General features: G+C 45.4%; 1 protein-coding gene across 13 annotated transcripts in view; it reads left to right on the top strand.

The window, feature by feature from the left end:
• Window positions 1-23,889, top strand: part of nfic (nuclear factor I/C) — a 100,728-nt gene that overhangs the window by 38,517 nt on the left and 38,322 nt on the right. For 11 of the 13 annotated variants that reach the window (XR_004609374.1, XR_004609375.1, XR_004609376.1 and 8 more), the window contains exons 7-9: window positions 5,395-5,527; window positions 13,979-14,100; window positions 20,154-20,267. Coding sequence is in view for 10 of the 13 variants with exons in the window: in XM_034530688.1 (XP_034386579.1) it covers window positions 5,395-5,527; window positions 13,979-14,100; window positions 20,154-20,267 (369 nt within the window). In the remaining 3 variants the exon portion in view is untranslated. The remainder of the gene's footprint in view (window positions 1-5,394; window positions 5,528-13,978; window positions 14,101-20,153; window positions 20,268-23,889) is intronic. The other 2 variants (XM_034530694.1, XM_034530695.1) reach the window with 1 other exon arrangement.

Below are 23,889 nucleotides of genomic sequence, written 5' to 3'. Positions count from 1 at the left end.
ACATCCAGAAGACGGTCGACCGTGTATACCGGACCGCCCTCAATGAGACGATGGAGTGGGTTTGGCCGGAGGGCTCAAGGGATTGGAGTGTACGGGTTTGAGAAGGGAAACATGAAAAACAGGGTGGCTCTTTAAAGATTGCGGAAGCTTGAGCTTCACCGAGACGGGGTTGATAACGGAAACAATGGGGAATGGACCAATGAATCTGGGGGAAAGCTTTGTGGATTCAGTGCGTAAGGCTATCTCCCTGGTAGAAAGCCAGACCTGGGGAGAGAGGTAGGGGCAGGTGTCAGCCAGACGCTTGTTTTGTTCAGAAGACCGAAGCAGAGCGGCGCGAGTCTGTTTCCAGACTCTCCTGCATAGCTCTTGACAGACGGGATGGCAATCTCGACCTCTTGGCTAGGTAGGAGAGGAGGTTGGTAGCTGGCTTCTAGCTCCTGGTTAAGCCTCTCGGTTTGCCCATTGGTTTGAGGATGGAAGCCGGAGGAGAGGCTAGGGGTGGCGCCGAGGCTACGGCAGAATGCCTTCCATACTTGGGAGGTGAACTGGGGACCCCGATCAGAAACAATGTCCACAGGGATGCCGTAGAGCCTAAAAACATGCTGGACCAACAAGTCTGTGGTCTCGCAGGCAGACGGGAGCATTGGAAGGGGAATGAAGTGAGCCGCTTTGGAAAACCTGTCCACGATAGTCAGGATGACCGTATTGTTCTCGGAGGGGGGAAAGCCAGTGACAAAGTCCAATGCCATATGTGACCAAGGCCTGTGGGGAATTGGCAGGGGCCGTAACAGACCGACAGGAGCTCTGTGAGGCCTTGCTACGCGTACAAGTGGTACAGGCTAGGAAGTAAGCCCGGGTGTCGTTGTCCAGAGAGGGCCACCAGAAGGAGCGCCGGAGCCAGTTAATAGTACGTCTTATTCCCGGATGGCCTGAGAGTCGGGAGTCGTGAGCCCACTGTAAAACACAGGAACGGACGGAAAGGGGAACAAACAGGCACCCAGGTGGACAACCTCTAGGATCTGGCTGGGTCTGCTGAGCCTCCCGTACTGCAGACTCAATCTCCCAGGTGAGGACTCCTAGGACACAGGCGGGTGGAACAATTGTGTCAGGAGCTGGGTCTACCTTGTCCGAGGAAAACTGACGAGAGAGGGCGTTGGGCTTGATGGTCTTACTTCCCAGGCGGTAGGTGATAGAGAAGTTAAAACGGGCAAAAAAACAAAGCCCAACGAGCTTGGCGGGAGTTGAGTCGCCGGGCGGAATGGATGTACTCAAGATTTCGGTAGTCGGTCCACACGATGAGCGGTGATATAGGACTCCATTGCCACACATTCCGGACGGGACAGGTTGTATAATCGACTGGATGTAAGGTGGCGCCAGGGAACAGTTCAATGGCACAGTCGTAGAGTCAGGAGGTGGCAGGGAAAGGGCTTGCTCCTTGCTGAACGCCTCGCTGAGATCCGCATACTCTACGGGAACCGAGGAGAGATCGGTTTCGGAAGCTGGCGTCCCAGTGGGCGAGGTCTGCATGGAACGGCGGACTAGAGGCACCTCGAGAGACACGTGGGACTCCAACCAATTATTCTGTTTCCCGCCCAGTCAATCTGCGGGTTGTGGTCCCGGAGCCAGGGATGACCCAAAACCAGAGGTGTCTGGGGCATTGAGAAGATGTAGAGTCGGATCACTTGCCGGTGGTTTCCGGACACAAGTAGGGTAGTAGGACCGGTCCGGTGAGTGATGTTTGCCAAGGGGGTTCCACCCAGAGCGTTAGCCCGAAGAGGGCAATCCAACTCCTCCACAGGAATCCTATGGGCAGAGGCAAAGGAAGAATCCAAAAAACTCTGTTCTGCTCCAGAGTCAAAGAGCACCAAGACTGGGAGCAAAACGGACGGTAGGCAGAGCTTAGCCAGAAGAGTGAGATGGGGCTCTGGGCAAGAGAGCCGGGTGGAATTGCTCACCAGTATTCCCACTCCTACTGACGAGCCCTCTCTTTTGGGCAGATAGAGATGCAGTGACCCGACTCGCCGCAGTAAAGGCAGGCACCGGAACGGATTTGGCGCTCTCTCTCTCTCCCTGGGACAGATGGAAACGACCCAGCTGCATGGGTTCCTCCCGATCCCCAGAAGAAGAGAGTGCCTGGGGATCTGGGCTGCGATGACGTGGGGGTGACCGGAAACCGGTGACCGGAAAAAATGAAGGGCTGGCGAACCCGTGCCGAGAACCTGGTGCTCCGCTCTCTCCGTCGTTCCCGCAATCAAGTATCCAGTCGGATGGAGAGAGCAATCAGGTCCTCCAATGTCCTGGACTCCTCCAGAATGACACGCTCGTCCTTTAGAGTGTCAGAAAGGCTATTGAGAAAGACCCCCTTCATCTTTTGTCTGTCTGATGATCTTAACTTATTTCATACGATGATAATCCATCCATCCATTCATCCATTATCACCCGCTTATCCGGGGTCGGGTCGCGTTGGCAGCAGGTTCAGCAGGTCGACCCAGGCTTCCCTCTCACACGCAACACTTTCCAGCTCATTCTGGGGGATCCCGAGGCGTTCCCAGCCGGGAGATATAATCCCTCCAGAGTGTCCTCGGTCTTCCCCGGGGCCTCCTACCAGTTGGACGTGCCCGGAAAACCTCTAATGGGAGGCGTCCAGGAGGCATCCTGACTAGATGCCCGAACCACCTCAGCTGACTCCTTTCGACACGAAGGAGCAGCGACTCGACTCCAAGCTCCCCCCTGATGTCCGAGCTCCTTACCCTATCTCTAAGGCTGAGCCCGGCCACCCTACGGAGGAAGTTCATTTCGGCCGCTTGTATCCGAGATCTCGTTCTTTCGGTCACGACCCAGAGTTCTTGACCATAGGTGAGGGTTGGAACGTAGACCGACCAGTAAATGGAGAGCTTTGCCTTCCGGCTCTGCTCCCTCTTCACCAAGACGGACCGGTACAGCGCCTGTTTTACTGCTGCAGCCGCACCGATCCGCCTGTCGATCTCCCGCTCCACCTTACCCTCACTCGTGAACAGGACCCCGAGATATTTGAACTCCTTCGCTTGGGGTAGGCAGTTTTCCCCCACCTGGAGGGAGCAATCCGCCGGTTTCCGGCAGAGCACCATGGCCTCAGATTTGGAGGTGCTAACTCTCATCCCTGCCGCTTTGCACTCGGCTGCAAAATGCCCCAGTGAATGCTGGAGGTCACGGTCTGAGGAGGCAAACAGGACCACATAATCCGCAAACAGCAGAGAGGCGATCCCGAGACTCCCAAACCGGATCCTCTCCGACCCCTGGCTGCGCCTAGATATCCTGTCCATGAAGGTCACGAACAGGACCGGTGATAAAGGGCAGCCCTGGCGGAGGCCAACACCCACCGGAAACGTGTCTAACTTAGTACCGAGGAGACGAACACAGCTCCTACTGCAGCGTACAGGGACCGGATGGCCCGTGCCAACGGGTCCAGCACCCCATACTCCCGCAGCACCCCCACAAAAACCCCCGAGGGACCCGGTCGAAAGCCTTCTCCAGGTCTATAAAGCACATGGAAACTGGTTGGGCAAACTCCCAGGCCCGAAAGGCCTCCTTCAGTTTGACGGCTTCCCTCACCCCCGGTGTCCACCACCGGGTTCTCGGGTTGCCACCACGACAGGCACCGATGACCTTCCGGCCACAGCCCCGAGCAGCCGCGTCCACAATAGAGGCTTTGTACAAGGTCCACTCGGATTCCATGTCCCCAGCCTCCCTCGGGATTTGTGAGAAGTTCTTCCGGAGGTGGGAGTTGAAGACCTCCCGGACAGGATCCTCTGCCAGACGTTCCCAGTTCACCCTCACTACACGTTTGGGCTTGCCAGGTCTTTCTAGCCGAGTCCCCCGCCATCTGATCCAACTCACCACCAGGTGGTGATCAGTTGACAGCTCTGCTCCTCTCTTCACCCGAGTGTCCAAGACATACGGCCGCAGATCAGATGATACGATTACAAAGTCGATCATTGATCTCCGGCCTAAGGTGTTCTGGTACCAGGTACACTTACGAGCCACCTTATGTTCGAACATGGTGTTCGTTATGGACAAACTGTGGCCAGCACAGAAGTCCAACAACAAAACACCATTCGGGTTCAGATCGGGCAAGCCGTTCCTCCCAATCACGCCCCGCCAGGTTTCTCTGTCATTGCCCACGTGAGCGTTAAAGTCTCCCAGGAGAACTATGGAGTCAGCAGGCGGCGCCCTTTCCAGGACACCTCCCACCGACTCCAAGAAGGCCGGATACTCCGAAATGCTGTTCGGTGCATAAGCACAAACAACAGTCAGAGCCTTACTCCCCGCAACCCGTAGGCGCAGGGAGGCGACCCTCTCGTTCCCCGGGGAAAACTCCAACACAGCGGCGCTCAGCCGGGGGCTCGTGAGTATCCCCACTCCCGCCCGGCGCCTCTCACCCTGGGCAACTCCAGAAAAGGACAAAGTCCAACCCTTCTCCAGGAGCTTGGTTCCAGAGCCTATGCTGTGCGTGGAGGTGAGCCCAACTATATCTAGCTGGTACCGCTCCACCTCCTGCACCAGCTCCGGCTCTTTCCCCGCTAGTGAGGTGACGTTCCACGTCCCTAGAGCTAGTCTATGCCGCCAGCGATTGTCCCGCCCAGGTCTCCCGCCTGGCCCGCCGCCCGGTCTACATAGCACCCGACCCCGATAATTCTCCCTGCGGGTGGTGGGTCCACAGGGTGACTGCTGCTCCATGATGTTTTTTCGGGCTGAGCCCGACCGGGCCCCATGGGCGAAAGCCCGGCAACCAGACGCTCGCCGACGAGCTCCCCTCCTGGGTCTGGCTCCGGGAGGGTGCCCCGGTTTCCCTTGTCCGGGCAAGGTAGCTTCAGTCCGTGGGCTACTATGATGATAATGTACATTTGATTATGTAACAGGTTTTCCCGTTACCCGGTGAGTCTTGGATTCAACAGATGCAGCAACACGGCTTGGTGTAGTTCAAAAAACCTTTTATTGGCAACAAATCACAGTACCGCTGAATGACAGCTCCTCGCTTCTCCCTCTCGCCTCAGTCTCTCCTGCTCTTTATTGGGGGAGAGACAGACAGATTAACCCCAGTTGAGGCTGATTAACCCTCAGCCCCAGCTGAGATTGATTAGACATCATTCCGGCACTGTTCCCTGAACCACACCCCCGCTCCACCCACTCTACAGCTGAGCCTAACCACACCCCCCTGCCACAGATTAGCTTCACACTTTTGCAAGAAGAGGGAAATGTAATAATACAACAGATTTAGTCAACCCAAGTATTGAGCAACTGATATTTCAATTTAAATATGTGTGTGTGTGTGTGTGTGTGTGTGTGTGTGTGTGTGTGTGTGTGTGTGTGTGTGTGTGTGTGTGTGTGTGTGTGTGTGTGTGTGTGTGTGTGTAGCTCCAGTCGTAACAGGAGTGGGACCTAGTTTCTCTATGGGGGAGCTCCAGGGTCATCTGGCTTACGACCTCAACCATTCTGTCAACCAGCCAGTCAGCCTCAGACGATCACTGGCCAGCACCTCATCCAGCGGGTAATCACACACACACACATGCACACACAAGCACACGCACACACACACTGACAGACTGACTGACTGACTTGTATTAACCCTTACCATCAGAACATCAGGGAATAGATAAGCAGTTTTAAGAATTATTGATGCCAGCCTTTACCATGACCTTAAACTAAACTTAGTTAGACGTTAGAAGTTAAGACCCTAAAATAGCTGTTGAAGAAAGTTGGACTAGCTAACATTTCCTAATCTGAAAAAAAGAAATTCTCCCTCTGTGTCCCATTAGAAGGCCCACCATCAACCAAAGTCTGTATTTCTAAGCCAAATATCACGTAACAAGTTGACAAGTCTGTCCTATTCTAAAGGCTCCACAAATGTTTCCTTGTTTTCTCAAATGTGGAGAACTTTATCATTCACAATCTCAAATCAATTATGTCGCAGTCACTAAAGATTAAGGTTTTTTAAATTTTTGTATTCATTTATTTTACAGGGAAAATGCACACTAATCAACAGTAGGACTGTAAGTGAGCCAGAGTTAGCCAGAGAGGCTAATTTCCATCTGCTGTCCCTGGCCAAATGTTTTTAAGGCAGCCTAAAATAACAAAATCTCAAAATAAAATGGAAATAAAATTCATAGATAAACTGACAACAACATATAAACAAAACCAATACACAGCAAAAAGAAAGGGTACAACAATAGACCAGAGACATAACGGGCTGCAGCATGCATCAAGCAGAACAAACCCAGCTACAATACAACATACACATAAAAAATAAATGCACATATAGCATAAGCAAGCATCAGGACAGAGAGCACACCAATGATTGCACACCTGATTGGCAACAAGCCATTCCTTCAGGTTATGCTTGAACATTTTGTACGTGTTTTGTGCATGTATGTGTGGTGGCAGAGCATTCCACGAGTGACCTGCCTTCACTGAGAATGTAGATTTGCTAAACGAGCTTGACCTATATGAAATGACACAATCACCTCTTGTAGCAGATCTAGTGAGTCTGCTGCTTTGACTGCTTTGTTTAACAAATTCACTAAGCAGGGGCGGAGCCATACCATTTAAAATTTTAAAACCAGACACACATCAGTGAATTTAATGATGTTCTCCCAACTCAGGATGTGGTGTTTTGTGAGAATATTGCAGTGATGGTGGCTTTTTTATTTTTTATCAAGTATTTTTATGGCTTGCTTATGGAGAATGTGAATAGATTTTAATGTTGTGCTGTTGGCTTGTGCCCAGCTGGTTAAGCAGTAGGTCAAAAATACAATTTTGCAGTCCGCATCGTTAAACAGTGTCTTATATATCTAAAATTCATGAGATTAAATTTCAAGACCTCTGTCACATGGTTTACCTGTTTTTTAAAAGAGAGATTAGAACCAATAAAAATACCTAAATATTTAAAATCTGACACTACCTGTAGCCTCTCACCAGCAACATAAACGTCTGGCTCCGGTGATACTTTGCAAGCCCTCTTTGTGAAGAACATACAAACTTTTTAACATTCAGATGAAGGCAGGAATTTGCAAGCCATTTAGTTACATTAGTGATTGTGGACATGAGTTTGATTGCAGCTTGTTGTTTGTTCTTTGCATGCACATAAATCACTGTATCTTCAGCATACATTTGAATATCACATCCATCGCAGACATCCGGCAAATCATTAATGTATAAACTGAATAAAAGGGGTCCCACAATAGAACCCTGGGGTACTCCCACAGTAGATCTTAGAGTAGATGATGAAACATCACCCACTCTGACACACTGTGTTCTTTCTTCAAGGTAGGATTTCAGCAGGGCAAGAGACTCTCGGGAAAAGTTAAAACTTGACAATTTATTAAGCAGGACATTGTGATTAACCGTATCAAAAGCCTTCTTGAGGTCAAGAAAAAACGCTGCTACTACCCCCCCTTTATCCATTTTAAGCTTCACTCTCTCTAAGAGAAAGCAGTTGGCTGTTTTAGTCGAATGATTGGCCCTGTAACCAAACTGCATAGGATGGAGCTGATATGGAGAGCTGTTGAGATGTTTAGTAAGTTGCTCTGCAACACATTTCTCAGCAATTTTGGAAACAGCAGGAAGAATACTGATCGGCCGATAATTGGAGACATCCGTTGAATCTCCTGACTTAAAAATGGGTGTTACTATGGCTGATTTTCATCCTTTTGGGAATACACATTGCCTGAGAGAGTTATTCACAATGTTTGTGATTGGGTGAGCGAGTGTGCCTTTGTGTTTCTTTAGAAAAATATTGTCAATTCCATAAACATCTTTGGCCTTTGAGTTCTTGAGTGAGCCTAGAACTCTGGTGACAGTAGATTCAGTGACATCTTGAATAGAGAAGCATGGTTGATCTTCATTTATAGGATCAAGTTTACCAATACTGGAGCTTTGAATTAAAGCCTCCACTGAGTTGATAAAGTATGAATTAAAAGTTGTACAAATTACATTTGTAATTTGTAATCCATCTTTACATTTGACTGGGTAGATGGATGGATGAGTGGGTGGATGGAATGGGTCAGTAGATAGATGGATGAGTTGAGGGTTGGATGGAATGGGTCAGTATATAGATAGATGAGTGAGTTGATGATTGGATGGATGGATGGAATGGGTCAGTAGATAGATGGATGAGTGAATTGATGGTTGGATGGAATGGGTCAGTATATAGATGGATGAGTGAATTGAGGGTTGGATGGATGGAATGGGTTGATAGATGGATGAGTGAGTTGTTGGATGGATGGAACTGTTAAGAAGTTAAAGGGTGGCTCTCAGTCTTCTCCAGACAGAAATGCAAGACAGACTTTGAATCCAGTTTGTATTAGTCAGTATAAAGAGTGTTCATTTCCATGCAGCCTACTAACGCTGAGGCCTTACCTCTCCTAATCTACAGCTGCACATACATATATGTCGGCACCAACTAGCCTTGACTATAATCTGTTTTCTTTGATTTAGTTCCAATGAGTAGACCCATGGCTAAATTACCTTCCATGACCATAGCATAGCCCGGCCAGTTTCAGGTTAATTTACTCACAAATCGTGTTGTGGAGTAAAATACAAAGGACAAAACAGCAGTATAAAAGTTAGCATATTACTTCTGCAAACTGCCCTTGGTTTATCTACCAGCGCAAACACAGTCCATGGCTGTTATGTGTAGCTGCAGGTAAATGGACCTAAACGCCTTCAACGAGGGAAAGGCAACTTTATTGCACAACAGGCTTCAACGCAGACAAAACAAGCTCACACACAAGATCTTCAGCGATCAACACAAGACAAACCGACAAAGGGGAATGACATGAACAGGACTTAAATACAGAGGGCTGGTGCAGGTGATTGGACACAGGAGGAAAACAATCAGGGACAGGGCAGACAATCACAGGGACAGGAAGTGCAGAGAAACAGAGGACACGAGAGACAAGGACTTCAAAATAAAACAGGAAACACGACACTACAGATCCTGACAATGGCAGAAAGTGTTGTGCGCTAAAGCAAAAGTCGTATATTTAAAATCACAGCAATCAATAATCCCTTTGCTGCCAATGACATATATGGGTCAGTTTTCTTAGAAAGAGAGTTCAAACTTTATAGAAAATACAAAACAAAGTGATACAAAATTATAACAAATTATAATGTAAAAAAACTGCTCATTGGTGTTGTAAGATATGTTCAGAAACTTGGGTCCCGTGGCCGCAGGAAATCAGGATTCAATGAAGTTTAACAATATTTAATGGAAAAGATAATATTCATATAGTGTTCACGGCCATGGGGCCAGAAAGGAAGAACTCTCCACAGACGGACTGCTGCTCTCAAAGAGCGCCAGCCCGGGGCTGTCTCGAAGACCTCCAATCAGTAGAACCATGTCCACAGAAAAATGCTTGGCTATTAGTATTGGTCATGCAAATGATTTCAGGGACCGGAAGTTCCCCGTCAGAATAAAACCTATTATCCTGCCTTCAGAATAAAAGCAACATCTCTGGTTTCAATCGGCATCCATTTTAACTATTGTCTAAACAATAAAACATCATTCATTCTCATGCATCATACAGTTAATCATTACATTTGTCATCAACAAACAGAATAATAAAACAGTGATCCTCTCTTATGTTTTATAATACATTCCTCCAGAATATTCCTCATAATATCCCAAATTAATTATCATAACTTTTTTTATGTATTAATTTAAAACATAAACTTTCTTATCTACATGTGCAAGTATATATAAAATCCACTACAACTCAACAGTCCCTCCTTTCCATAGTATAAACAACTTGGTAATGGATTTTATTTCACCGCACTGCAAACATCACTGTAATACATTACATTACATTACATGTCATTTAGCTGACGCTTTTATCCAAAGCGACTTACAATAAGTGCATAAAACCGTGAGTCCAAACTCAGAACAACAAGAATCAAGCAAGTACAATTTCTTCAATAAAGTTAAACTACAAAGTACTATCCGTAAGTGCCATTTAAGTGCTACTAAGTGCTATCGGTAAGGGACATTTAAGTGCTACTACGGCATTTAAGTGCTACCTATTCAAGGTATAGTCGAAAAAGATGTGTTTTTAGTTTGCGCCGGAAGATGTAGAGACTTTCTGCTGTCCTGATGTCAATGGGAAGCTCGTTCCACCAATGAGGAGCCAGCACAGCAAACAGTCGTGATTTAGCTCGAAGTGAAGGAGCTACAAGCAGATTGGCAGAAGCCGAGCGAAGTGAACGGGCTGGGGTGTACGTTTGACCATGTCCTGGATGTAGACCGGACCCGATCTGTTCGCAGCACGGTACGCAAGTAACAATGTTTTGAAGCGGATGCGGGCGGCCACCGGTAACCAGTGAAGGTCGCGGAGGAGCGGAGTAGTGTGGGTAAATTTCGGTCGGTTGAAGACCAGTCGAGCAGCTGCATTCTGGATGAGCTGTAGAGGTCGAATGGCATTAGCAGGTAGACCTGCCAAGAGGGAGTTGCAATAGTCCAGCCGTGAGATGACCAGAGCCTGGACCAGAACCTGTGCCGCCTTCTGAGTGAGAAGGGGTCGTATTCTCCTGATGTTGTACAGCATGTACCTACAGGAGCGTGTTATTGCGGCAATGTTGGCAGTCAGGGAGAGTTGACTGTCGAGCGTCACTCCGAGGTTCCTGGCAGTCGGAGTCGGAACCAGCACTGAGTTGTTGAAGTTAATAGTTAGGTCGTGGGTGGGAGAGCCTTTTCCTGGAAGGAGGAGAAGTTCAGTCTTGTCCGGGTTAATTTTCAGGTGGTGTGCGGACATCCACTGAGAGATGTCGGTCAGACAGGCAGAGATTCGTGCTGCTACCCGTGTTTCAGATTGGGGAAACGAGAGGATCAGTTGGGTGTCGTCAGCATAGCTGTGGTAGGAGAAGCCATGCGAGCGAATGACACATAATACAATCTTTATTATCAATCCCTGTGGAAGAAAAAACAACATCACTGCCTCCTTTTGACCCTGCTCTGCAAAGTAACTAAAGTCTAGGAGTGTTGTGATCAGATCTATGTGTCTATCTGTGCATGTCTATGTGCATCTTCTTTCTCTGCACGCTCTTCTCCATGATCTCCTTGATGATCTCCTTTCTCTGCAATCCTCGATTTCCTCAGGGTAAAAGAAAAAACAGCAGGTTCAAACACTATATTTATATTATTATGATCATCATCACACTTCTGTGTTTTGTTATAATTTGAATCAATGTGTTAAAGGTGCACAATACTCCTCTGTGAGCAGCTCATCTGATGGTGAGGTCCAACACAGCAGGCAGTCAGGTACACGGTGAAGGTCGACGATGGAGAGACAAGTGTAGCTGTGGAAGAGAATTAAAACACACAGAGCGGCTTTCTGTGCCGGCTCTAACTAAAGTTGGATATCTGAAATATATTTGGAAATAATTGTTCATATTTCCCGAACCAATTCTCCAACATGTCTGAGAAGTAGTCATTCTATTTTCATGTTTTCTTTTAATCTTCTCGAAGACACATCTCAAAAGATATTTCTTAAGGAACTAAATTATCCAGGTTCGGACTAGCAATCTCAAACTAAATTATTCAGGATCAGACTAGCAATCTCAAACTAAATTATCCAGGATCAGACTAGCAATCTCGAACTCGTGTGAGGAACAGCTTCTCACCCGTGGGAGGAATCAACTATTAAATGCGCTTCTGTTGTCCAACGGAGTCTTAATTACTCGTCCAATCCCAACTATCTTAAATTATTTATCTCTTAATTTATTTATCTCTGCGGATTATATTAAATGTAATTGATCCACTCTACGTTCTTTTAACTATTTCAAATCCTGCTAGGATCTGATTGCGAGCTGGTATTCATCTGGCTCTCCTCTCTTGCTCGAACACCTACTGAAAAGAAAATGAAATCTCTCATTTCCTTCTAAAAAATATTTGCACCTAGGTAGAAATGTGTGGAAGTTTTTGGTTGCAAAATGTGTGCCGTGGTCAGACCCTATTCTCCTTGGAACTTCATATCTCGGGATGAGTTCCTTCTTCGGCCATTTTAAGACTTTGAGTCTTCTTTCTTGCAGGGGATCGCTTCCACCCATCGGGTGTATCTGTCGATCATCACGAGTAGGTATCTGAATCCTCTCTTCCTGTTTTCTGCACCCATTTCGGTGTAGTCGATGCATATTTCTTTGAATGGAGCATCTGGCACTGGCAACTCTCCTTGGGGACATCTGTATGGTCTCATACTGAAGTCGTTGCAGGTGGGACATTCATGGTGGTAGAGTTTCACCATCTCAGTCATATAGGATGCCAACAGAGGATGGAGACTTCCTCCTCTGTTCTTTTGGGATTCACGTGAGAGGGACCATGTGCCTGTTTGATGAGTCCTTGACACATCCTTGCAGGTGCCACTATGCGTCCATCATGTGATCTCCAGAGTCCTTTCTTTTGGACGGCTCCCTTGTGTGCCCACTGATTCTGCTCTGCTCTGCTTTTTTTTGCATGAGCTTGATGTCTTCTATTCCGAGTTTTGGGGGTTCCGGTGCGGCTATGGCTGTCATCTGTTTCACATAGCCTGCTGCCTTCTTTGCTGCGGGGTCAGCGGCTTCGTTGCATTTTGCCACTGTTGTCTTTGTGGTCTGGTGCCCTTTACACTTCATCACTGCTACGTGTTGTGGTAGCAGGATGGCTCTCAGTAATTGCTTGACTTTTGTGCTTTACTGGTGTGTTTGCTGTAGTCAAGAATCCTCTTTTCAACTACTGGGGGCCGTCGACATGTACGGCTCCGTGTGCATAGGCTGAATCGGTGTAGCTGTTGACCGATTTCCCTTCTGGTTATTCGAGTGCTTTTGTCAATGCCACTACTTCTGCTAGCTGTGCAGATGCTGGCTGTGCGATGATTTACGCAGAAATGGGTTATGACTTTTCTCTTGTTGCTGCACGACTGAGTATGCGGCAATATTTCAATGCAATTTTATTTTGAGAGGGATCCTCCTCTGTTGCTCTCCTGAAGGTTTCTTCCCTTTTTTCCCTGTCAAAGGTTATTTTTGGGGAGTTTTTCCTGATCCGATGTGAATTCCTGGGACAGGGATGTCGTATGTGAACAGATTGTAAAGCCCTCTGAGGCAAATTTGTAATTTGTGATATAATTTAATTGAATTATGTTTTATAATACATTCCTCCAGACTATTCCTCATAATATCCCACATTAATTATCATAACTTTCTTTATGTATTAATTTAAAACATAAACCTTCTTATCTACATGTTCAAGTATATATAAAATCCACTACAACTCAACAGTGTGTAGGGTGAATTTACTCACGCTTGCATAGCGTGAGTAAATTCACTACAAACTGTAGGTTTTGTCGGTGTCAGTGTCATGTATTTTTATTAACAGTGTCTCTTTCTCAGCCTGAGATACAGAAGTTTATTCATCATGATGCAGTTGCTGTGTGAGGTATTTTATTGAACTACTTCAATCACGGTAGAAATAGGACTGTAGTTGGACTACCAGCAAGCTACTGCAGAATGTAGTGAAACTACTAGTTTGATTACATGTAGTCCACTACTCCCCAACACTACTCTTTTTTGAGGAGTTTTTCCTGATCCGATGTGAGGTCCTGGGACAGGGATGTGTATGTGTACAGATTGTAAAGCCCTCTGAAGCAAATTTGTGATATTGGGCTATACAAAATAAACTGAATTGAATTGAATTGAACACTGGTTAAACATTTCTGAAGCTTTATTCATGAACAACAATCTCTCTGCATAGATGTCAGCTATTATTCATAACATATGTATTCACTAGAGGCCTTACTTCATTTTTTACCCTCCAACCATTTCTTCTACTGGAGATACTAAAGCACTTGACCCCAAAGAACCTACTTAAGAATACACACTGGACATATATTTTCTAGTTCTTTGCTTCCAGCACATCACACAGTGCAACATGAAACCATGATCCTAGATGTCTGAGTGTCTTTATCTGTGTCTGCAGGAGTAAGCGTCATAAGTCTGGCTCTATGGAGGAAGAGGCTGACAGTCCAGGAGGGGAGTATTACCACTCACCTTCCTCTCCTGCCAGCAGCTCCAGGAACTGGACTGATGACATGGAAGGAGGTAACGGAATAAAAGAATGTACATCAGATTCATAGGGAGTGATAAACAGTAGATGTAGATCATTTGATTCTGTTTGTTTGTATACAGTATCTCAAAGGTGAATTATATCATCAAACACTAACACAACGGGCTTATCCAGTAACAAACGCATTATTACAAAGTGAAGTAAATAATCTCACTTTACAGACACAATGAATAGCATCCCCATCAGAACAGTGACACTTTGCAATAACAACCTTTGTTGACAATAGAGATTCAGCTTGTATATAAGAATGAAGATGTGTTTTAATTTACAGGGACATGGAATAATAGTTCTAAAATATGAGCTAAAGTCTACAATCAGGAAACTCAAAGTGCACTAATTCAAGCCAAAGTCTACAGAAGAATAATCCTCTAATACGAATAATATGAATGAGGATTGGTGTGTTGTCAGCAGTTTTGTGGAAAAAGTTATGACAACCAAAAATAACAGCAACAGTGGATATAGTAGAATAACAACAAGATGGTGCCGCAGATTCAATTCAATTCAATTCAGTTTATTTTACATAGCCCAATATCACAAATTACGAATTTGCCAAATAATAGAAAAAACCTTTCACAGGAAAAAAAGGAGAGCAACAGAGGAGGACTCCCTCTCCCCGGATGGACAGAAGCAATATGATGTCATGTGTACAGAATGAACAGCATTACAGAGTCCACATAAACACATTCAAATAATATGACAGAATGTATGAATGGACTTCGACAATCCACAAGCTTTTTTGTCGATATCACTTTTATCAAGCATGAGAGTTTGGGTCAGATTCGAGGGAAGTCCAGAGGAAGCCAGTAGGTGGCGCTTTGACAATGTGAACTTACATACATGCATCATGTGTCTCTTACTCAGTGGTTCTCAAACTCACACCCCACTTTGGAGGAAAATGTTCATGCCCCCACCGCCCCAACAAAAGGGTCTATGCTGACTTTTTATTGAAATAACTTGTTGTGACTCCTCCATCTGTGCTTTTTCAAATAAATAGAATAAGAAAATTGCAATCACTTTCAAGTAAACCCAATGTGCAATCACTTTGTTAGAACAATGAACATAAAGATATGTGCAAAAAAGCACACTGGCAAAGAAATAGCTTATTGTGCCTGCAATGAACCTGTTTTGCACTGGATATATTTTCAAGATAATAACAATAAGTGCAACCTGTAAAAAAACTAAACAAAACAAGTTCAGATATTTGGCAATAAAGAGTTTTACACTGCATATATTTTCAAAACAATAACGTGCAAAACAAAATTAGTGCAGTGTGTCAAGTTTTAATAGTATTAGTGGCTGCAATGAGCCTGCTTTCCACTACAAATCTTTTTTAAACAGAGTTGCAGGCTTGATACGGCCACTCTCAATTCCTGCTCAATGAATGCTCATGTTTTGAAGGGCAACAGCAGAAAAGCCGATCTCACAGAGATTGTTTTTTGGCAAACCGGCAAGAATCAGCGAGTCACCAATAATCTTGGCCGTCGCGCAAGCGTAACCTGTTAACGGCGTAACGTACACGAAGGTACAGGCATTTCGGCATGTATTTATTAATGACTTAGTTTTATGTATGTGTACTTTGAACGTGTAATATGTGACGTTCTCAATAAAGGTCTTTCTGCATTTCCTCCTGCGCCCCACCTGTAGTACCACTGCGCCCCACAGTTTGAGAACCACTGCTCTAAGTGAAGTGTAGACCACCTCCTGTAAATGTTATGTAAATCCGTATAGCCTTTTTGTCACGTTAAAGCTGATTGCTTTCGCCAGTACGTGGCACTTTGACTATGAGTGAAAATAGGCTTGTCGATATCTTCAGGCCGTGACTTTTATCAAGCATGACAATTTTGGTGCAGATTCGTGGAAGTCAAGTGGAGCCAGTGGTTGGCGCTATGAGAATGCATCCTGTGTCTCTCCGTGAAGTGTAGACTACGTCATGTAAATTACATGTGAATCACTGCAGCTGGAAAAGGGTTGGCCCGGGTCACCTGGTGGGTTCTGCCTCGTGGTTCTTGTAGGCCGTAATGAGCTAACAAGCTGTTGCTATTGCAGGAATAGCTGTTTTTTGGTACAAATATTATCGGTTCTGTAGGAGCACTGAAATTAGCGACTTATTCCGTATCTCTTCCGTATCTCTTTTTATTGTCCAGGGGCTCCCGTTCATCCTCGCACTTTCGCACTCAATGACATAATTCTTTATAACAGTTTAACACACACATTATGACTTCAACAGGATACACACTCATTTAATAAAAGAGGAACTTGATTACTTCACTTTTGCCACACAACCTGGTCCTTAATGAGCTGATCATATGAGGAAACATTTGAACAGTTTCCAACTGTTTATTACTTTTAGTCAACAGAATCAATATTAAAGTTTGGTTATTAAATCACAATACATAAATGCTAAATCAACTTTTAGGTTATACTGATTTATGTAGGCTCTGTGTTCCTTGGCTTGATCTCACATGAGATCATAGTTGATCTCATGTATGCCTTTCACCAAGGGCAGCTCTTCTAGGATCTCAACTCAAGGTATTGGAGTAGAAATTGTTCAATTGGTCAAGGTCGATGGGAGAAAAGCCATCTCATTCAGATTCAGGTTGCACAGAGTACAAGTACTGAGGCAACGCAATGTTGGTTAGCATTTGACCAGAGCAGTGCAAAGAGAGCAGAATATATTGTAGAGCCATTTTGTTTGTTTTTGTTTTTTGTTTGACCTCCCACCACTAGGGGGTGTAGGGCCACTGTCAATTAAGACAGAGTCCAATATAATCAGGAGAAGCATTAGAGCAGGTGTTGTTAGATTGGCAGGAGGCGCACAGTTGTTTGATCATTGACAATAGGCTCGTTCGTTAGAGCTGGCGCCTCACCTGGAATCCAGACAAGAGCAGGGCGGGCCGCTGCAGGGGGCGTGGCCAAAAAACTGCGATCAAGTCGGACAGTTTTCAGCTGCCCTCAAAGAACACACCGGAAGTCAGTGTTCAGGAAGTCACAAAAACAGTTGTTAGTTCTAGTTTACAGACCAAATGTTGATAACTTTGGCGGAAGAAATAGCGTTTGCATTCTTGATCGCCGATGAAATTGAGGCAGAAGAAATTGAGGCAGAAGAAATCCCTCTACTTATGTCGTAGTACTAACAAGAGTCGTAGTTTTCAGCAGCTGAAGTTTTCAGCAGCTGAAGTTTTAGTAGCGGTTGTAGTAGAAGTATCAGTGGTTCCAAGAAGTAACAGCAGTAGTATCAAAAAGCTGAATCATACAGTAATAGTTGAAGATTGTGTAAACATTTAAAAGTTGAAAGTGTGTCTGGAGAGGAAGTTCACTTCACAGCATTCCAACAAATATATTTAACAGAACTAATCATCTTAACGGGCATATTAAATAAGGTTTGGGATATCTAATATGTAATCTCACAAATGGACCAAATGCATTTTCAATCTGTTGAGGTCACACAAATGGGATTTTCCAAAATAAAATAAATCTACTTTCACAGTGGTCCTAAATTTTGATATCTTTTTATTATTTAACTGTTATTTTTGGAATTGAGGGACAAAAGATTGGCATGCCATATTGTAGTTGTTAGATGTCATATTTATTTACACATATACATATATGTGAAGATAGTTGTCATTTCTCTATAAATTATTTATTTACAGATGCTAAATAAATAATTTAATTGATCTCACATGAGATCATAGTTGATCTCATGTATGCCTTTCACCAAGGGCAGCTCTTCTAGGATCTCAACTCAAGGTATTGGAGTAGAAATTGTTCAATTGGTCAAGGTCCATGGGAGAAAAGCCATGTCATTCAGATTCAATTATTTTAGTTATTTATTAAATAAATAATTTATAGAGAAATGACAACTATCTTCACATATATGTATATGTGTAAATAAATATGACATCTAACAACTACAATATGGCATGCCAATCTTTTGTCCTCAATTCCGAAAATAACAGTTATTTAATTATTATTATTATTATTATTAACACCCACATCTTTGCACTACATGAAACAAATAGCGAACAATCGAATCTTAAAATAAGGATTTTCTACAACACGTGGTGTTTGCTGTCAGATCTAAGAGCCAATCAGCTCTCTGATGTGGCGACAGCCAGGCGTTTCCCATCATGCACTGGGCCACGCAGTGGATGGTGAGCTCCTGCGGCGCCTGGCTCTAAAACCGACAGCCGCCTCGCTCTCGTGAGAGTATCGTTGACCACGTGTGCATGACGTCAGAGCAAGTCAGGAGCAAGTCTGACACAAATCTAACCGGCATGCATTGCGCGCTGATCGCCGCCGATCGAATCTGCGCAGAACTGGCTCATCTCGAACGAACCTATTGTTTGACAAACGAATGGTTTGATTTCTTTAATTTATTGGGAACAGACAAATGGGTTTGGACAGGGAATGTATCTTTTGATTTGTGTAGGAAAACTTACAATATTAGAAATAAATAACCTTTCACATTAAAAACTTTACATTGCAGCTATTTATTGCATGCGTCGAAACTAAACCTTCAAGCAACCATAGTGACCTTTTTTTTGATAGGCAACAGGGTCACTACAATATATACAAAAAAAAGTGCAATGCAGATATAATATACAGTGGATATGTATAATATATATACACAGTATGTATAAACAGTAAAGTGAAGGTGCAAGTGTCTATATGTAAACATTAAGGTGCAAGTGTGATGTGGGGAGAGGTTGGCGATGATGGAGGGGGGTTGGGAGGATAGGGTCTGTCAACGTGGTACAGAGTTGAGGGTGTTGACCGCTGAGGGGAAGAAACTCTTCCTGAGCCTGCTGATCCTGGAACGGAGGTTCCTGTAGCACCTCCTAGAGGGAAGGAGGGCAAACAGTCTGTGGCTGGGGTGTGTGGGGTCCCTGACGGTGCTGTGAGCCCTCCGCAGACAGCGCTTGAGGTGGATGGACTACCGGTGATGCTTTCGGCGGTTTTAACCACCCTCTGCCGTAGTTTGCGGTCTGAAGCAGAGCAGTTCCCATATCAAACTGTGATGCCGTTTGTAACGATGCTCTCGATGGTGCAGCGGTAGAAGACGCTGGTATGCCTTCTTGACCAGGCTTGAGGTGTTGAGGGTCCAAGAGAGGTCCTCGGAGATGTGGACACCCAGAAACCTAAAGCTGGAGACACGCTCAACCTCTGTTCCGTTGATGTGGATGGGGGCGTGTGTGCAGCGTTTGGTCTTTCTGAAATCCCACAATGATCTCCTTGGTCTTTCCGGTGTTGAGGGCAAGGTTGTTGTTGGCGCACCACAGCGGCAGTTGCCGCACCTCCTCCCTGTAGGCCAACTCATCGCTGTTATTGATGAGGCCGTTGTTTCGTCTGCAAACTTGATGATAGTGTTGGAACCATGTACAGGCATGCAGTCGTAGGTGAAGAGGAGGTGTGAGCCAGGACCAGCCTCTCAAAACACTTCATGATGATGGGTGTAATTACATGCAAGGCTCGCTGTAGTGGAGTGTTTTGGCACTGGCACCATTGAGGTGGTTTTAAAGCACGTTGGCACAGCTGCTTGGACCAGTGACAGGCTGAAGATGTTAGCCAGGACCCCAGTCAGCTGCCCAGCACAGGCCTTGAGCACACGTCCGTGGATGCCATCAGGGCCTTACGTGCGTTGATCCTTCTCAGCGCAACCCACACATCCATGGGGGAGAGGGTGAGGGGCTGGTTGTCTGCAGGGGGAACAATGTCTGCCTCCTGGTTATCCCTGTCTAAGCAAGAATAGAAGTTGTTCAGCTGATCAGGAATGGAGGTGTAGCTGGTTGGGTGGATGGTGTTGGAGGGTTTGTAGTCCGTAATGGCCTGGATGCCTTGCCACATGCGTCAGAGTTGTTGTAGAAGTACTCCTCAATCCTTAGCTTTTGGCTGTGCTTGGCCCTCTTGATGCCCCTCTTCAGGTTGGCTCTGGATGAGCTGTAGGCTTTGAGGATCAATCGATACTGGTTGAGGTACTGGAAACTGGTTCTCACACCAATAAATATGTTCGTCCAATTTTTTGTTTTAGGTCTGTCTCCTCCAGTGAAGAAAGCAGAGCTGGACAGTCCCTCTTCCCAGGAAGACTCACCAAGACTGGGCTCATTCACTCAGCACCACCGGCCAGTCATAGCTGTTCACAGTGGTCAGTATGCATAAATATATATAATATCACACACACACACGTCCAGTTTCCTCACTTCCTTCATTCCTCACTTCCTTCATTCTGCATGTTTAAGTGTCCTTGACCAAGACACTGAACCCCCAAATTGCTCCTGGAACCAGATTACAGTGACATTTTTAATGTTAATTAGTCGAGATCCTGATGGGCAGATGGCCATTTACCTTTTATTTACATACACACATACAAACTGTGGCAATCTGCCTTTATAATTGTCATTATTATAATTATAATAAGTATTATCATTATTAGGGTCCGAGCGACTGACGAAGTCAGTCCGAGAGAACCCTATTGAAATTGCATGGGGTATTATTATTGAAATTGTTAGGATTCTTATTATTATTGCGCTTTTTATTTTAGAACATTGGGCGCATATTGGGGGTACTTAGATAATTGGAAAACTAACAACATTTTGCACGCTTGTCAGGCTTGGTCTCATCTTTTTGTTGCTCTCTAGCGCCCCCTCAAAGTTTGACCGGCGACGCCCCTCACCCAGAATGTCCGATTGACTTGAAATTTTTCACACATGTCCATATCCACCTGCTCTACAAAAAAGCCTCTCAGACCCCTAAGGTCCGCCTACTTAGATTTTCCGCCATTTTGAATTTTGTGAAAAACACATAATTGACTTCCTTAACTACATGCTTGGTCCAAATCAACAAAACCTGATATCAATCAAATCATTGAAGCCAGATGACCTAGAATATGTCAACCATTTTGTTATATCTCATTGTGGTAAGGATCTATGGCCCAATGAACATCTTAGGGGTGTGTCTTGTTTTTCAATGCTCATAGCGTCAACACTATTAATAATAATAATAATAATAACTATTGGGACTAATCACTCGAAAACATTTTTCGTAAGTGCACATGGCATGCCTTAACATGGAAAATAAATCGTGTGCGATTTGAACACTAGGGGGCGTTACAATAATTCGCCGAAGTTGGCCTTTTTTCGCGTTTTTCGCTCGTTCAAATAAGCCTAAAAATGCATCAGATTCACATGTAATTTACACAACGTGGTCTACACTTCACGTAGAGACACATGGTGCATGTATTTGTTCACATTCTCAAAGTGCCACCTACTGGCTCAACTGGACTTGCGCGAATCTGCCCCAAACTCATCGTACTTGTTAAAAGTCGCGGCCTGAGGATATCGACAAGCTTAATTTCAGTCAGTCGAAGCACCACCTACTGGTGAAAGAAAATAAGCGTTACGCGACAAATGGTAAAACATACGATCGGCAGCCCTGCGTTCTCGGCCGAGCGGGTCGGCGTCCCGCCGGCGCCACCGACTGGCGCGAATGAGCGAGGACCCGTTCATCGCTGCTCGCAGCTTTAATTATTATTATTATTATTATCTCAATATCATATAAAGAATTGTTTTGAAATGTCACTGCCCCTCTTCACTTCAAACAACATTCATGTATTCATGACCTTAAAAATCTCAAACATTACAGAAACTATACATACATGCACAACCAGAGGACGGTTCGATCCCCGGCTCCGCTAGTCCATGTTGATGTGTCCTTGGGCAAGACACTTAACAGCAAATTTCTCCTGTAGCTGTGCCTATGGTGTATGAATGTTAGTTACTCATGAATCTTAGGCACTGCTATCAGTGTATAAATGGGTGTGAATGGTTGAATAATGACGGTCGGAAGACTAGAAAAGCGCTTTCCAAGTACATTTACCATTTACACATACATACATACACACACACACACAGTAACAGGACGGTACGGACAACATAGCCGTTAGGGCAGTGCAGCAGGCACAGTCAGGTCTGCAGGGTTTAAGGGTTTTTAATCTAACAAACAAAAAAGAACTAAAAGCATAGCTCAGTCTCAAGCTCTATCAATCAACCAAACGCATTGCGAATATTTGCAAAAAGGGGGCGTGGCTTATCTCTGTGGCTTGTCTTATAATTTCCGCCATCCACCACGGAAGAAATAACCACTAGTTCTGCTTTATACTTGTTGTGGACATCCCAACGTTGGAACATCTAACGCCCTCGTGTCTGGGTTCATAACATCATCCCTAGGTTCACATAGCTCAGTGAATTTCACCGACTACGTCTCGATAATTTCCGCTTCCAGCGCTACTAGAGCAGCAGCAGCCAAGGGGGCGGAGCGTCTCAACGCTGATTGACAGCGTCAGGCGAATTTTTTGCCAAAGTTAAAATATTTCAGCTCTGGCGAAAAAATCTCAACGCGTCATTCGCGCCGCCCGGCAAAATTCACAACCCTTCGCGTTTGTGCACTGGCTTTGCATGGGATCTACTCGCGCGAAAAATGTGCAGCGCGTTTGGTGTGAACGCCCCATTACACCTCCCCTTCAGTTCTGGCCTTGAAAGGGTGACCATTGTCCACAGGGCGTCTCTTCGGGACAGAGCATCTGCCTTCCCATGCTTGACTCCCGATCTGTGAACGATAGAGTAATGAAACTCTTGCAACGAGATGAACCATCTGCATTGGTGTCTTTTTTATTGGCCATCCACACCAGGGAGCATGGTCGGTCACCAGAGTGAAGTGGCGTCCCCAGAGGTAATACCAAAGGTGCTCCAGTGCCCATTTAATGGCGAGAGCTTCCTTTTCGACTGTGGCATATCCTTGTTCCCTTGCACTAAGCTACCGACTGATAATAGGATGCTCCTCACCTTGAACTTCCTGGGAGAGTACTGCCTCTATGCCCACCTTTGATGCATCCGTTTGAACAATCATCTCCCGGCTAAAGTCTGGGGTCAACAATACTCGCTGTGAACTGAAGGCCCCCTTTAGGCGCTGAAAGGCCTGTTCAGCTTCCTCTGTCCACTTAATCTTGAGTGGCTGGGAGGCCTTGGTCAAGTCTGTGAGGGGAGACGCTACAGCAGAGAAGTTTGGGATGAAACATCCAAATCCTGCTGCACCAGCTCCCTGGTTTGCTGTAGCTGTGCTTTTGATAAGCCAGGACCATATGCTACTTCTGTAACTTCACTGTCTGGAGAAGTAAAAACATCAGGGGAAACACAACACAGGAGGGTATCTCGGCTGTACCACCTTTTCAGCAGGTTAACATGGTAGATGTGGGAGGTTTTGCATCGCCCAGGTTGGCATACCTTGTAGGGCCTATCTTTTCTAACACCCCGTAGGGTCCTTGCCAGGTGGCCAAGAATGTGTGGTTAGTGGTGGGGATTAGGAGCAGCACTTTGTCCCCTTGTTGGAACTCCCGAGGTTGGGCCCCCCTATTGTATTTTCGCCTTTGTGCTTCTTGGGCTTGAGCCATGTGTTCCCTCACCATTGGCCACACGTCCTTCATGTGAGCCTGCAGCTCCGGTGAGGACTTGGTTGCTCCTCCCAGGCTTCCTTTGCTATGTCGAGGAGCCTTATGGGCTATCTCCAATATAGTAGCTCAAAGGGGAAGAAGCCAGTGGACGCTTGAGGAACTGATTGAGAACAAGACATAGGGCAGGAGCTGGTCCCAGTTAAGACCATCTTTATCAACCACCTTTTTTAAGATTGACTTCAACGTCTTGTTAAAACGTTCAACTAACCCATCAGTTTGTGGGTGATAGACAGGTGCGAAGCTGTTTTACCTTGAAGAGCTG

The sequence above is a fragment of the Cyclopterus lumpus genome, chromosome 4, assembly GCF_009769545.1.
Source record: "Cyclopterus lumpus isolate fCycLum1 chromosome 4, fCycLum1.pri, whole genome shotgun sequence".
Taxonomy (NCBI): Eukaryota; Metazoa; Chordata; class Actinopteri; order Perciformes; family Cyclopteridae; genus Cyclopterus; species Cyclopterus lumpus.
This window is presented reverse-complemented; position numbering and strand designations above follow the sequence as displayed.